The 17,559-nt window shown below is 42.3% G+C and overlaps 1 protein-coding gene across 10 annotated transcripts in view; it reads right to left on the bottom strand.

Moving 5' to 3' along the window:
* Positions 1 to 17,559, bottom strand: part of LOC139747371 (uncharacterized) — a 168,122-nt gene that overhangs the window by 15,956 nt on the left and 134,607 nt on the right. For 4 of the 10 annotated variants that reach the window (XM_071659606.1, XM_071659603.1, XM_071659605.1 and 1 more), the window contains 2 exons: positions 11,976 to 12,817; positions 7,782 to 7,931 (listed from right to left, as the gene is read on the bottom strand). In XM_071659606.1, the coding sequence (XP_071515707.1) occupies positions 7,782 to 7,931; positions 11,976 to 12,809 (984 nt within the window). In that variant the 5' untranslated portion in view covers positions 12,810 to 12,817. The other 6 variants (XM_071659602.1, XM_071659596.1, XM_071659600.1 and 3 more) reach the window with 6 other exon arrangements.

Here is a 17,559-nt window from a genome sequence, read left to right as displayed (position 1 = left end):
CAGCAAAGGTTATCTTGGCTGGGATGTAGACCGAAATTCCATTTTCTACTAAATCATTTCCCCACCCAATTCATGGTTTTGACACTCCTGCTCTGATGTCTGTCGCACCAGAAACAATGCATACTTGTCCTGAAACTCTTCCCTTCCCCTGCAACCCAATCCACTTTCATTTTGGCATGGAATCACTGCAAGGCTGTTCTTCAGAAAGTCAAGCACACCCTCATAAAAAGACTGTGTTGAATTTAGCAGACTTCTTTCAATAAATATTTTTTTTGGTCCCTAGCCATAAACATCAACACCTTCATTAATTCAACCTTTCCTCCTCTCTTCTGATCAGTCTATTGCTAACACTCCAAATGATAAAGCCACTCTTTTTGGTTCCTTATTTTTCTTTAACCCAACTCTGGATGATCCTACTTCCAATCTTTGCTTCTGTCTTCTATCTGTGAATCTATGCCATTTCCTATATTCTCCTTGAGTAGGATCTTTCAAGTACTCACCCAGCTCCAGATGGCTCAGATTGCATACCTCCTAGAGTTCTAAAGGAGTATGCCTCTCAGATAGCTCCAATCCTTGCTTGCCTATTTTCCTGGCTTTTCCTTTTACTTGGAAGCAAGCCTTGGTATAGCCCATCCTTAAGAAATTGCTTTAATCCCTCTCATTTCTGCTATCTCCAAAATCTTTGAAACTCCCCTTAGCCCATCCTTAAGTAAAGAAATTGCTTTAATCCCTCTCATTTCTGCTATCTCCAAAACTTTGAAACTCCCCTGAACTCTCTTTCTCAAACACTTTAAATCCAAGTCCTTTCTTTCTGATCACCAGCACAGATTTTGCAATGTTGGTTTATTGGTGATCTCTCCTATGTGTCTTACCTCTGGTCCTCCTCTCTTATGGATTTTAGTGAAATTAGTGCCACAGTCTTTGACATCTCCAATGCATTTAATAGGGTTTGGCCTAAGTTTTCACTTCCTTAACAACCTTCATTTGGTTTCTCTTCTCTCTAATACATAATTTCCTCTTTAGCCATTCCATTGCAGTAGTCACTGATTGAGAGACTTCCCCATCCTATCTTGTAAACAGTGTTCCTCAGGGTTCTGTCTTATCGCCTAATCTGTCTTCTCTCAATGAATGGTCTCTCATACTTTTAAACCCTATTCACCTTGTGTTGATGATTCCACTTTATAAGCTTCATCTTTCTTTCCTTTCCCTCCTCCTCCTCCTAATATTCATTCTCTTTCTCGTACTGAACACATTTTCTCTTTCAATTTGGAATTGTGCTGCACATTAGAGCAGAGAAGCAGTAACCTAGTTAAATTCAATAGTGCTAAAACAATTTTGCCCTCTGTTTGATTATAAAACACCACAATTCTTTCTTTCTTTTAACTATTCGCCATTTCCCGCATTAGCGAGGTAGCGTTAAGAACAGAGGACTGGGCCTTTTTTGGAATATCCTCACCTGGCCCCCTCTGTTCCTTCTTTTGGAAAATTAAAAAAAAAAAGAGAGGGGAGGATTTCCAGCCCCCCGCTCCCTCCCCTTTTAGTCGCCTTCTACGACACGCGGGGAATACATGGGAAGTATTCTTAATCCCCTATCCCCAGGGATAATATATATATATATATATATATATATATATATATATATATATATATATATCCCTGGGGATAGGGGAGAAAGAATACTTCCTACGTATTCCCTGCGTGTCGTAGAAGGCGACTAAAAGGGGAGGGAGCGGGTGGCTGGAAATCCTCCCCTCTCATTTTTTTTTAATTTTCCAAAAGAAGGACCAGAGAGGGGGCCAGGTGAGGATTTTCCCTCCAAGGCCCAGTCCTCTGTTCTTAACGCTACCTCGCAAACGCGGGAAATGGCGAATAGCATAAAAAAAAAAAAAAAAAAAAAAAAAAAAAAAAAAAATATATATATATATATATATATATATATATATATATATATATATATATATATATATATATATATATATCTTTTTTTCCCTCAAACTACCCGCCATTTCCCGCTCTAGCGAGGCAGCTCTAAGAACAGAGGACTGGGCCCCGGAGGGAACATCCCAATATAACTATTTATAACATAAATGTGTTGGGCAGAACCATGTCCTCGTTAAATCCAATAGTGCTAAAACAATTTCGCCCTTTGTTTAATAATAAAATACCACAATATAACTCTGTTATAACATAAATGTGTTGGGCAGAACCATGTCCTCCACTTAATTGTGGACACCCCATGAAATCATTAATTCTCCTGGCATCACCTCTCTTCAACCTTCCCTCTCTGTATGGTGTGCTGCTGCTGCTCTTTCTATTCTTAGGGTATTATTTTGGCCCCTGTTCTCATGAGCTGTCTACATGCATCCCCACCACCATACATGTATTTGGCTACTGCTTCCCAAAGACTGTGTGTTGAGACTGACTACTTGAGGATTGGCTAATATGATAACTCCTCCTTCTCTTAAACAGTTAAGCTGTGGAACTAATTCTCTTTCACATAATTTTCCATTCTTTAAGAGGCAGGTCTACAGGACTCCCATGGTGTAGTGGTTAATGTTCCAGACTGTGACACATTCACAGCCACCCAGGGTCAAGTGCACAGGTCTGAATCCTGGTTATGGCAGTTGGTCCACAGTCAACCCAACTGTTCATCCACCCCTAGGGGTTGGTCAAGAAAATGAGTACCTGGCTCAGGTTTGTGGGGCCTGGATGTGGATAGGAAGTTGTGGTTTCGGTGCATTACACATGACAGCTAAAGACTGAGTGTGACCGAATGTGGCCTTTTTTGTCTGTTTTCCTGGTACTACTTCACTGGAGTGGGGGGTAGTGTTAGCGAGGGAGCATTAAGAACAGAAGACTGAGCCTTTGAGGAGATATCCTTACTTGGCCCCCTTCTCTGTTCCTTCTTTTGGAAACTCAAAAGCAGGAGGGGAGGATTTCCAGCCCACCACTCCCTCCCCTTTTAGTCGCCTTCTACAACACACACGGAATATGTGGGAAGCATTCTTTCTCCCCTATCCCCAGGGATAGGGGAGAGTATCATTAAATTTTAGGGAGAATAAAAAGATGTTTTGGATGGAGGTAAATAAAGTGCATATAACAAGAGAACAAATGGAAACATCAGTGAAGGGGGCAAATGGGGAGGTAATAACATAAAGTGATAAAGTGAGAGGGAGATGGAGTGAGTATTTTGAAGGTTTGTTGAATGTTTGTGACAGAGTTGCAGATATAGGGTGTTTTGGTCAAGGTGGTGTGTGAAATGAGAGGGTTAAGGAGAATGACTTGGTAAACAGAGAAGAGGTAGCGAAAGCTTTGCCAAAGATGAAAGCCAGCAAGGCGGCAGGTTTGGATGGTACTGCTGTGGAATCTATAAAAAAAAAAAAAAAAAAAAAAAAAAAAAAAAAAAAAGGGTGTGTGTGTGTGTGTGTGACTGTGCTGTTGATTGGTTGGCGAGGATATTCTTCCCCCCCCCCGTGTGCATGAGGTAGTGCCAGGAAAAGACAACAAAGGCTACATTCGTTCACATTCAGTCTCTAGCTGTCATGTGTAATGCACCAGAGCCACAGCTCCCTTTCCACATCCAGGCCCCACAAAACTTTCGATGGTTTACCCCAGACGCTTCACATCCCCTGGTTCAATCCATTGACAGCATGTCAACCCCAGTATACCACATTGTTGTAATTTCACTCCATCCTTCCCCCTCCAATTTGGTCTCCCACTTCTCCTCGTTCCCTCCACCTCTGACACATATATCCTCTTTGTCAATCTTTCCTCACTCATTCTCTCCAAGTGACCAAACCATTTCAATACATCCTCTTCTGCTCTCTCAACCAAACTCTTTTTATTACCACACATCTCTATTACACTTTTTTTAATTCCTTGATCAAACCACTTCACACCACATATTGTCCTCAAACATCTCATTTCCAACACATCCACCCTCCTCCGCCCAACCCTATCTATAGCCCATGCCTCTTCTTTTCTTTCTTTCAAACTATTCGCCATTTCCCGCGTTAGCGAGGTAGCGTTAAGAACAGAGGACTGGGCCTTGGAGGGAATATCCTCACCTGGCCCCCTTCTCTGTTCCTTGTTTTGGAAAATTAAAAAAAAAACGAGAGGGGAAGATTTCCAGCCCCCCACTCCCTCCCCTTTTAGTTGCCTTCTACGACACGCAGGGAATACGTGGGAAGTATTCTTTCTCCCCTATCCCCAGGGATAGCCCATGCCTCACAACCATATAATATTGTTGTAAACACTGTTCCTTCAAACATACCCATATTTGTTCACCGATATAACGTTCTCACCTTCCACACATTCTTCAACGCTCCCAGAACCTTACATTTCAACGTATACATACATATACATACAGAGACATATATACACATGTACATATTCATACTTGCTGCCTTCATCCATTCCCATCACCACCCCACCATACATGAAATGGCACCCCCCTCCCCCCGTGCACGCATGAGGTAGCACTAGGAAAAGACAACAAAGGCCACATTCGTTCACACTCAGTCTCTAGCTGTTATGTGTAATGCAACGAAACCACAGCTCCCTTTCAACATCCAGGGCCCCATAAATCTTTCCATGGTTTACTCCAGACGCTTAACATGCCCTGGTTCAATCCACTGACAGCAAGTGGACCCCGGTACACCACACTGTTCCAATTCACTATTCCTTGCATGCCTTTCACCCTCCTGTATGTTCAGGCCCCGATCGCTCAAAATCCTTTTCACTCTATCCTTCCACCTCCAATTTGGTTTCCCACTTCTCCTCGTTCCCTCCACCTCTGACACATATATCCTCTTTGTCAATCTTTCCTCACTCATTCTCTCCGTATGACCAAACCATTTCAATACACCCTCTTCTGCTCCCTCAACCACACTCTTTTTATTACCACACATCTCTCTTAACCTTTCATTACTTACTCGATCAAATCACCTCACACCACATATTATCCTCAAACATCTCATTTCCAACACATCCACCCTCCTCTGCACAACACTATCTATAGCCCACGCCTTGCAACCATATAACATTATTGGAACCACTATTCCTTCAAACATACCCATTTTTGCTCTCCAAGATAACGTTCTGACCTTTCACACATTCTTCAATGCTCCCAGAACCTTTGACCCCTTCCCCACCCTGAGACTCACTTCCACTTCCATGGTTCCATCCGCTGCTAAATCCAATCCCAGATATCTAACACACTTCGCTTCCTCCAGTTTTTCTCCATTCAAACTTACCTCCCAATTGACTTGTCCCTTGATCCTACTGAACCTAATAACCTTGCTTCTATTCACATTTACTCTCAGCTTTCTTCTTTCGCCTGTTTCCTTATGCTGCCTCGCCAACGCGGGAGACAGCGACAAAGTATAATAAATAATAAATATAAATAGAGCGTTAATGAAATGGCCTTGATTAGAGCATCAGCTGCCTGCACCGGAAAAAAAAAAAAAAAAAAAAAAAAGAGGCCTCCGCACACTCCTTAAAGTATCCAGGGCCCTAGCCCACTCACCTTCCCTATAGCTCACTTCACGTTCTATGGTTCCATATGTTGCCTTGTCCACTCCCAGGTATCTAAAACACTACACTTCCTCCAGGTTCTCTACATTCAAACTCATACTCCAACTAAACTTCTCTTTCTCCATTGCTTAACCTAATAATCTTGCTTTTATCTACATTTTGCTCTAAACATTCTCCTTTCACCTGATCACCTTCCATGTCCCCTGCTTCAAAACAGACTACAGATCTTCCTCCATCATTAAGACCCTTGTAATCATCTTAACACACCATTCATAAAAATATCAACCAAACAGCCATGATGACATTATACACCTCTGTCACAGATCCATCTTCACCCTAAACCACTCACCCTTTGTTCTTCCTACTTGCACACACTCATAAATCCCTTGATAAAAACTCCTAACTGCTTCTAACATTTTCCACAACACATCTCTAGCAACTGTATCATATAATTTATCCAGGTCCATACAAATCCTTCCATTTTTCTCAGTATGTCTTACACAAATTCTTCACAGCAAACACCAGATCTGCACATTCTCTACCACTCCTAAAAACTCATGATTTCTTTCTAATGCAGTGCTCTGTGTATGCCACCACCCTCTCAATTAACACTCACATAATTTACCAGCTAAACTCAACAAATCTTATACAACAACACCACACAGGCATTCCATCAATTCTCAGGCACCTTACAATGAACCATACACAGATCAAAAATCATAACTAACTAATTAACAACACAGTCATCTCCTTTCTTGAGAAATTCAGCTGCAGTCCCATCCACTCCAGCCTTTTTGCCACACCTCATCTTACACAAAGATTTTATTACCTTTTTCTTTATAACACCAATTGCTATGACTCTTTCAGTCAGCTCAACTCTGACCCAAACACCCAACAAATGCCACCCTGCCATGTAACACATTCAACAGTCCCTTACAATACTCACTCCAACTCTTCACCTCTTCCTTACCAATGACAACTTTTGCTCCCATTTGTTCTCTTGTCCCTCATATTCATGCTCCTCTCAAATACATGCCCCCCAAAATATTTCCTTTGTGAACTTTGGTTTACCCCTTACAGTATAACACATCCTCATTCATATACAATTGCTCTGTCATTTTTGCACATACACTCTCTGCACATTCTAAAGTAATTTCCCTTCATCCTTTATAATACTATATCTAACCATATTAACATTCCTTACTCAATCCAACCCTAACTTTATCAACTAAATATGAAAAAAATCCATCTTGAATTATGGACAAGAGTCTAGCACTTTATAGTATGAGCTGCACCACTACTTTTGAAAACCTCCATACTCATGATGGCTAACAGTTTCTTCTCTTTTAACCCTTTAGCCAGACCTCACATATATCTATATTACCTTGTAGAGGTGACCTCATAGATCTGTAATTCATGCTTTCACATCAACAACATTATTTCAGTTGGCGGTTGATGGCACGAATGCTAAATGCCTCCTTAAACAACAATTACATAAGTTCTTCAATTAACCTCTAGCCATGGCATTGGGAGGATGTTACAGAAGACATGTAGTGTTGATAATAGACTCTGCAGTACTATCTGGGCAATATGCTCCAACTATACAACTAAAAGTTTTTATTTCCTTTATTGTTTCTTCATAGGAAACCTCAGGACTATTTCACTTGTTTCACTACTAATTACCTATTCTTGTATTTTTTTCAATTTCCTGAGAAAAAATTGCTTTCTCCTTTTCTTGAAAAACACCAAATCTTTTTTATAAAGTATGGAATTTCAAGTGCCTGCCTATGGGGTTAACACTCAGCACAAAACTCCAGAAAATCTGCCTGCCAATCAACCCACTGTTCTCATCACATCAAATTCCAAAATATATGAACTGTAGTAAACTCTTTAGTGTCTACCCATCCACCACATACTTCACTTCTAACCCTCCAGTCTTGTACATGTATATTCTTTTTATATGCATGCACATCAATTTTCTTTTCTTAAACATTCTGCCACACAATCTGACAACTGCCTATAACTTCCTACCAATTTCTTAACACACTACATCATTTGCAAACATCATTCCCAGCTTTCATTTCTTTTAAGCACTCTCTACCAAATCTACAAACTTTGGCTTTCACATAATCTTTTGGTCATCTTTCGAGACCTGGATGTCATGTGTTACCACTAAATTTCTGTTTTACAGTCCAAGGTATATAACTACCCACTAGAACTAGACATGAGGAAACTGCATGACTAACCATAGGTCCACGGTCATCATCAGTGTCTTCTTCAGAGTGTAGAGAGGTTTTGGTTTCCCCTGGTGTGGCAGTTGTTTGACCTCCAGATATTTTTGTTATGGACGGTGAAGATTTGTCTGCATCCCAGTTGGAATCTCGGCTGCTACTGTCCTGAAAGTTAAGATCATTTATAGATGAAAACAAAATCAGTACAAACATTAATAATCTTATAAAAGCCCATAACTCAAAGCCTTCCAAAGAAGAACAGATCTGGAATTGGAATCTGCATGATATAAGTATGATAAAAGGATGACAAGTGCATAATACCATGTTTATGTACAATAAGCATTATGAATAAATTTACATCATGGCCTGTCTTTCAAGCAAGGGTAAACGATGCAGAGTCTTTTCATATTACTATAATTTTGCCATCATTATCTCTACTGTTCAAACATGTTTCCACTTTTCTCAAAGCTGTAACTTTCAGACTCCCTGAAAAATCTACTAATATCTTGCACATGTGCTTTTTCAGCCTGATGATGTGGTGGTGGAGTGAGATGGAGGTAGTAGTGGACAGTGTGTCAAGTCTTCCAAAGTAAGTGTATCCCTTTCGGTACACAATATCTATGTTTGTTGACGTGTTTGGAAAGAATCTTAACTATTCTGATGTTTTCAACTTAGGCAGAATTCACTTATATGGCATACCTAGAATATGAAACAACATTCCTTATAGGGTGACCATCAGTGACTGGAACACAATTAACAATCTACTCTTAGTTTGCTTTGATATCATTATAAAAGACAGTCTATTTATCTACATCTCTGATGCCCATTTCCTTCAGTGGCCACAACAAAACAAAAGTCTTCATAACCAGTGAACTCCTGTGCTGCTTCTTAGAATTCAGTGCCTCACCATTAGAGGCCACTGGCAAAGGGCAACTCTAGCATAGTGTTTTTATGTGCCACTATAAAAGGCATTATAACTGCAAAATCTTATATCTAAATATATTATTATGAATTGAAAAGAATATGTACAATATGAATTTTCTTCAAATCTGCCGCTACTGTAAAAGTTTAGTGTCATTCTGCAAATTTGTACAATAATTTTCAAATGTTGCCATCACAAAACATTTATCTGTGAACCATTGTTCTGTGGGAGTCACCTGTATATAGGTAGAATGCTAGAAAGATACACAGAATGAGACTGCACTTGTTAGCAAACTTTCCCTGTATATGGTTACACTGCAAACAAAATGTCACCATCAGCAAGGCTCTATCAGCAATGGCTGAAAAGGATTACAATCTCATTTGTGAGATTCTCACTCCCCACTCCTGATTGCAGTGCTGCCTTAACTATGTGGGAGTACATAAGATGGATCCTGGGGTTGTATAATCAATCAATCAAATATATGGTACACATTATACTTGGGGGGAAAAAAACAGAAAAAGATTATTTCCTTAAAACTTAGCCGCATCTGCCACTTTTTAAAGTTTATGTATGTACTGGAACAAGAGGTCTCTGAATGGTCATCATAAAACAAGACTAAAGAACAAAGGCTTGTGAATATGTCTGTCAATAACGGCTGCTTTTACCTTAGGATGAGAAGAGCACTTGAAGAATTTAGCATGTGACACCAAATTGCTATCTATAAAGGTCAGGAGGGGCAAGAAGATGGGAAAACTGAAAGATGAATATGTAAGATGGAGAGAAAAAGGTCTGGAGTGGTTGGGGCCTAAGGACGTAAGGGTATTTGAGAAAGAGTGAAGAGAAGCGATGTGGAATGCAGGGTGACATGCAGTCAATGGACTAAACCTGGGCATAGGAAGTAGTCAAGGGAAACCACAGGGAAGTCTGTAAGTCCTGGATTTAGATGGGGCTCTGGTTTTGGTTCATTATGCATCATAGCTAGAGAGTGGATGTGAGTGAATGAGACCACTGTTCTGCCTGTTCATGGCACTACCTCACTAATGCGGGAAACAGAAAACAAGAGACACGACAGAAGCTGGCATTTGGAGTTTGGGAGAGATTGTGAAAGGAGAAAGCTGAGATTAAATATGAGCTAAAACAAGGTTATTAAAATCAAAATAAGCTGTGAAAGAGATTATGTTGAGTCTAAGTTTGAATGGAGAGAACTTGGAGGAAGTGGTGTATCAGAGGCATGGGAGTGAATATAAAATGAATGGTACCATGGGATCTGAAGTGAGCCATAGGGTGGGCAAAGGACAAAAAGTCTTGGGTGCACTAAGGAATATGTGAAGAGAGATATCACTGTCTTTAAGAGTAAAGATGAATATGGCATAGTACTGTAGTCCTGTTAGTGCTGTAAAGATACACGGCATGGACCATAAACAAATATGTAAAAAATGGGGAGAATGCACTGGAAATATGTTTGAGGACAACATGTTGTAAGGAGGGTTGAATGAATAAGAAATGTCTGGGAAAGAGAGAGGTGTGGTGGCAAGAGCAGTATGTGAGAGCTGATGAGGGTGCTGAAAAGGTTTGGATATATGGAGAGGATGAGTGAGGAAAGGATAACTAAGAGGGTACATACATCAGAAGTGAAGGGAGCAAGGAAAGAGGGGAAGCCTGGGAGGATGTGGAAGGATGAAGTATAAGTTGCTTCAAAGGCTCAGGGCCTGAGCATGCAGGAGGATGCACAGCATACAATGGACAGAGAAGATTGGAATGATGTAGTTTAAAGAGGACAATGTGCTGTTCTCAATGGGCCAAATCTGGGCATGTGAAGCGGTCAGGGGAAACTATGACAACTAGAGACTGGATGCAAGAGAATGAGGCCAATTCTTTGTCTGCTCACAAATGCAAGAAATGGTAAACATATATGAAATAATAATAGTAAATAATGAAAGGGTAAGAGAGATTTATGGAAATAAAAAGAGTGTGGTTGAAAGAGCAGAAGAGGGTGTACTGAAATGGTTTGGACACATGGAAAGAATGAGTGAGAAAAGATCGACAAAGAGGACATATATGTGTCAGAGGTGGAGGGAACGAGGAGAAGTGGGAGACCAAATTGGAGGTGGAAGGATGGAGTGACGACGATTTTGAGCCATCAGGGCCTGAACATACAAGAGTGTGAAAGGCATGCAAGGAATAGAGTGAATTGGAACGATATGGTATACTGGGGTCAACGTGCTGTTAATGGATTGAAACAAGGCATGTGAAGCATCTTGAGTAAACCATGGAAAGGTCTGTGGGGCTTGGGTGTGGAAAGGGCACTGTGGTTTCGGTGCATTACACATGACAGCCAGAGACTGAGTGTGACTGTGTGTGTGTGTGCGTATGTGTGCGTGTGTGTGTGTGTGTGCTGATTCTGTGTGGTGGGGTGGCAACAGGAATGGATGAAGGCAGCAAGCATGAATATGTACATGTGTATATATGTATTTGTCTGTGTATGTGTGTATACCTTGAAGTGTATATGTATGTATGTGTGTGGGTGTCTGTGTATATACGTGTGTATATGAGTGGCTGGGCCGTTCTTTGTTTCCTTGCGATGCCTCACTGACGTGGGAAGCAGCAATTGGGTATAATAACAATAATAAAACAGGCACAATTACTGAGCACTCATCTTTGTCACACCAGTTATATGACAAAATAAAAGTCATAAAACTTCTGGAATACACTGAAAGTTTCAACTGTTCTACGTGCAATACACTAATGCAAAAGTACCACCCACGAGATGGGCAGAGATGTCAAGTGTGTACTTCACGACAATATTTAATGATTCCTTCAGTATCACATAGTCCCTGGATTAAGAAAACCTTAGTGAATGAGAAGCGAGTCATCCCATAAAACAGGAAACATTTCAACACTTTAGATTTATCTACTTTAGCTTGTTTGTAGGCCTAATGAGTGCATGAGGGGTGCTACCTTAATCTTCAGTCCCAATCTATAAGTGCATATTCTACTCTTCCTGAAAGGATGAGATTCCTTTCCCTGTAAAGAAGTAAGTTCTCAATTATGTAAGATAGCCTGTAAGATGGCATGCAAGATGAGAGCTGATTAGTGATAAAATAATATTCTACAATAAAAAATAATCCAAATGTCCTCCAAAAGTTTTCTCTAGTGAAAAAAGTACAACACCAGTAAGAACCTATTAATGTATTAATTCTAACTTCTTTAAGATGGCAATATGTTACCAAAGGATGACAAAACTATGGAATGGACCATATCACAGTGTATGAGACAAATCAACATACCTCTCTCCTGTTAGGGTCTGATAGACGGACACCTGATGGACCTGCTACTGCCGTGTATTGTCTATCATTATGCTCCTGGTGGGAAGAAAAGTGCCCATTTGGTGCTTCTAATCGCAACTGCTTACTACTACTCTCACAAGCATCTGATTCATTGTCGCTACCCCCTGTAGACACTCTCCGTCGCTTGTGAACAGGTGAGGCCTCCCTTGAAGATGGTTGAGATCGGTAAGTGGGAAGGTGGGATGAGGCTGTCACCTGCAAGCTTGGATGCAGGGCTGTGAGCGGAGGTGGAGGTCTGTCTTCTGATCCAATTTTTCTCCGAGGACTACTACTTTTCACAGGATTGATTTCAGGTGGTGGGGTAGTTGAATCTGTGGTTTTTGTGGAAAGAGCTGTGGTTGTGGCTGTGAGAGTGTGGCAAGTTGATTCACCAGACTCCCTACTGTGAGGCTGTGAAGGAGAGGGGGCTCCTGGAAGGCGATTGTCTGCCAGACCCTTAATCTGTAGCTCTCTTGCAGTGCACAAGAGTGCAGCGAGGTCATGTTGCTCCACTGACACTTCTCCATTGTAAATAAACTCTATGAGAGTTCGGAGTTCAGAGTAGCGTACATCTTTGAGTATGACTATGGGATGTTTGTCTGGATGTGCTACAAGCAACTCCTTGAAGTATGGGGAGCATGCAGACAACACCAGCCGGTGAGCCTTCAGGTGGCGCCCCTCACATGCCAAGGTCACATCTACAAATGTTTCAGACTGAAGCAAAGAGTTGAACACGCGAATCAGATTGGCCCAGTGATTGTTCCACTTGAGGCAGTACTGATCACTTCCCATCATCAGGAGCGCTGGAAAAACAAATAACAATTAGTATCAATTTCAGATGAAGAGATAAAATATTACATATCTTAGTTAAATATGACCCCTCTGTGATAATAATCTATATCTGATGGCTCATGTATACACACTTCTGTGCAACCAAAGTTATAAGCGATGAAGTAAATCACAGAAAAAATTGAAGACAATTCTAGTAATTTATATAACACAATAATCTACAAGTAATTTCTAGACAATAAAATGTATCTGAACACACATTTGCCCATACACAGAATCTGCATATACGTAAGACAAACAAAACCACAAATACATATACACCAACAGTTCTCTAATTTATCGATGATTCCATTTTCTAACAGCAAGTCCACTGAAAGGGTTATTCAAGCATGTACCTACGTGTATAATACTGTTTAATAAACTTACAAGTATAATAATGTACATATCTATGCATACATCTATGTACATATGCAAACTATACACTGGAGACTACATAGGCAAACTGAACTCTTACACACATGTGCGTTGAAAAAAATTACACGCTGTCGTGAAGAAGTATCAGTTAAAACCTCACTTTATAGTGACTATGATTTGTTCTGTAATCCAATACAGTTTCGGTTTTTCACAAGCCCTTCTCAACTAGAGACCCCAACTGGAAAGGGCTTACTATAAGCCGAAAGTATATTAAATCAAATAATAGATCATGTATACATGAAGCGTGGTTTTAACCAAATTTGTGTTTTCCTTTCCAAGTTCATCCTCACACATATGTATGTATTATATGTAATCTAAGAATGTTTCATCACAGGGGTAAATATTTTCCCTGAACTACATACTTTCCTCAAGGAGCTCATTTCTTCCTTGTAAGTATTTTCTCATCTTACTGATTTTGCCATTTTTTTTTTTTCCTGACAGGCGCCCTGGGATCAGAATAATTAATTTGGCTGTCCGTCACCTAAATAGACAAATATTTACCCCCGTTTCCTCAGGATGTAGTTGGTCATCCTTAAACTGCACTTACATGATATGCATGTACACCTCACCGGATACAATGGTCATCCTCACGAGACATCGACAATGTACATGCAAAAGCCATATCAGTGTTCTCATGGATGTTATCTAGACTTTTAACATGTGTAAAATGTTACCAAGCAACATATGATAGGCCATATATGCCTAATCGAGTTCAGTTCACTGTCAAAGGGCATGCTTGAAGTGCAATGGGCATGTACTACATACGCTTCAATCATTTATGATGACATTTATGTATGAACCCTACAGAGAGGTTCGCTATGTTCCTGGTAAACATAAATGTTCTGTGCTAATGACAATAAGTCTAACAGGGTGTAGTGGTTCGCTCTCAACACAGTGTAAAAGTTTAGTAAAAATGTTCATGTTGGTGTATGTCTCACCGGGGTGTGGATGGTCATCCTCACGGCACATGTTTCTCGGGGAGAAGCCATTCCCGGCCACCAAAGCACATGGGCCTGGCAGGTGGAGGGGGGAACGCGGGGCCAGCCTACACACTACTGTACCTCAATACAAGCCACATAAAGCACAACACTAAACACCTTCTTCGCACCAATGCCTCCTCCAGTACTCTCACCTAGTGGCCTTTGTCTCTGCTCATTTCTATCAACGAAAAGTAAAGGGTCAGTATTTTGCTCTTGTTATATAGATGATCAGTTCATCTGAAATTCAGTAAACTTGCGTTAAAAAAAAAAACAATGAAAAGGCAGCAAATCTACGTACATCATTACAATTGAAATGATCGATGGATATGACCAGGTGTTGGGCAGTGTGGTGACTAAACAAAAAATTTCAATATAGCTATCATACTCCTGAAATTCACAATATTTCTATGTACACTGCTACAATAATGTCATATCATTCATCCCTTGAGAGCTTTGGACACACTTTCAGTAAGGAGTTACAAGTTCCCTTGCTCACTCTAAATATGCAATGAATTAATATCGTTTATGACACTCGCTAACTAGCATCATCACTCGCATGGCGTGTGTCACCTTCAATATTAACGTTAACCCGTGTGGTCTCCGGTGATGCATAAACATCTAACTTTACAGTCAGAAATCATCTTTACCCTCGTTAACACAAGTCACCTTCAATTTCATCCTAGTGATAACAGTTATCTCCAACTTCACCTAAATCATCTCGACCAACTTCATCTCTGAGACGCGGTGAATTTCTAACTTGGCTCAAATGATGTGAATATGATCGCCATCTTCAACCCTGGGCCAAACTTAATACAAACTGAGAGAAAAAAAGGTCACCACCAGACTATGTGACTCACCTCCAACTTTTAGCCCTTGCGATGTATGTGATCGCTTCAACTTCCCACTCATCGCTTATGTAATCTCAACTTCCTATGTTGTGTCAAGTCCCATTTTCAGCAATGAAACATGTGATCACTGTTTACCATTACCACATGAATTACTTCTAACCTCACTCTCAAAAGCTACGTGACTTCTAACGTCACCTCAACAGCTGATGTAACCTTAAACTCTGTCTAAACAGTTGATGTGACACAACACTTCATCGACAACTCGCGACTTCCAACTATGCCTTGACGGCTATAATGTAACCTCCAGCTTCGTGTCAACAGATGATGTGACAAGTGATGTAACAACTTCGTTTAAACAGCTGATGTGACCTCCAAATTTGTTTCATGAGCGGATGTGACCTACAGCCTGAACACATCTGATATGACCCACTCCCCTATCTAACCGTAAGAACTTTACACAGCAGCTTATATTGAGCTGATGCCAACACTGTAAATTATGACCCCTACGGAAAAAAATAACCCTTCCAATGCTGCCTTTAGTATGTTTATATACAGATGACTAATAAAGGTCTTACTCTAACTAGTAAAGTGCAAGAATAATAATTATTAATGTGGCTTTGTTCTGCATTACGTGTGAGAGTTATGTTGCTATGTTGCAGGAGAGTTGCAGGTGTGAGACGGCCAAGTTGTTGCGGAGTGGGAGGGAGGTGGTGTGTATAGCTCCCCTATCTGGGCCCAGCAGCCCTGCCCTTGCCACTCCCCACCACCACCACCACCACCACCACCAGGCTCTCCCCGCCCACCCACCACCAACACCATCATCAACCCAGGCCCAACTCTTCCGTTCCTCGCGTGCAACCCAACCAACAACACACACACACACATACATACACACACACGCTACACAAAACACATGATACACCTTCACTTCACGATGAGTAAATGCTCCTCGTGTCAACCACCGCCACATCACCATGTCAATATAGTCCTTTGTCAATGAGCACTAGATCGCCTGATTCATTTAAATCACTGCAACACGACACAACTGTCTGAAGGAGTACACATAATGGGGCTGGTGTCTTGTCACTGTATACTTTCAAACACTAGTTCACTGGCTGGTGGTGAGGAGGAACAGTCGAGTGTGTAAGCGGTGGTGGTGGGCCTGCTGCTGAGTGCACGGCGGGGCCAGGCCTGGTGGGACGTGTCCCTCGGTAAAGAGAGTGGGCCCAGCCATAGTGCCGCAATAGATAGTAAGGCGAGGTTGTTGATGTGTGGGGCGCGACACGGGATGGAGGCAAGCGTCGGCCACCAGCTACACGGAGTGACTGGTGGAGGGAGGCGGCGGCTGATACACCAGGGGACCAGGCTGCCCTACCTCTACACGGCTGGGCGGCGCACCTCACACTGCCTTCTCCCCCCGTACGGGAGAACGCTACACCGACGTACGTACGCTGTAGGCCCGCCACGCGCGGCTCTGCGGGGACACTACCCCACTTCACGCACACGCGCGCGCACACATACATACACACACGCACACACAAAAACACGACACAATCACACAGACTTACACCACACGGACACTACACACACACACACACACACACACTTGCAACTTCTACAGAATCCCAAAATTTCATTCACACCATACAACACTCCATTTTCTCACGCCACAAGCACCGCTGCAGCGGCCTCTGTGTCCAGGGGAACATGGGTACTAATGGTGTCAATGAAGGAAGGTGATCAAGATGTGAGAGAGGAGTGATGAGGTAGGCTCCGAGAGAGAGTGTACTGTGTTGGTGGGGCGTTATCTCTGGCTCCCCGCACCAACCTACCGACACACAGGGACCAAGTCAAGGACAAACTTCACATTAATGTGTATGGGAACGCCACCACCCACCAAAATTAAGCCTGGTAGGCTCGTTACAGGACAATGTAATAGGCCTGAGGCGAGCGGAAAAGTTGGGATGGGGAGATGCAAGGTGGGCCGAGGGAGGGGAAGGAGGCAAGTGGAATAACGAGTACGGCGCACAAAGATAGCTATGGGAGGGTGAGCGGGCGAGAGAGTAGGGTGTAAAGAGAGCGCGGGGTAGAAAGAGAGTGAGCGAGGGGGCGCAGGCAGGCAGGCAGGCAGTCTTGGTCCGGCCAGGCGGCTCCGTCGCAACATCTTGCAACCACGCCGGCCTAACCCCCAGGCCACCACCACCCTGCCCGCCCTTACTCTTTCACCGGGATTCGTCCACCTCCTGCAATGCTTCGCCCGCCCACCGGTCTCCCTCCTGCCGGGCGTGGGCGTGAGGGCGGGCGGGATGCTCCGGGGGCGTGACACACCGTGGCCGCCCCTCCTGCAACGTCTGCCACACGCCGGGTCGCCGCCACCAGTGATCACCTCGCCGGCGCCCTAACAAAGACTTACAAAAAGTAACAGGTCTGAGGAGCTGGGAGCCAAGCCTGGGG

This window comes from Panulirus ornatus, chromosome 68 (assembly GCF_036320965.1).
Source record: "Panulirus ornatus isolate Po-2019 chromosome 68, ASM3632096v1, whole genome shotgun sequence".
Classification (NCBI taxonomy): Eukaryota; Metazoa; Arthropoda; class Malacostraca; order Decapoda; family Palinuridae; genus Panulirus; species Panulirus ornatus.
Note: the sequence above shows the minus strand (reverse complement) of the source record. Positions and strands in the feature narration are given on the sequence as shown.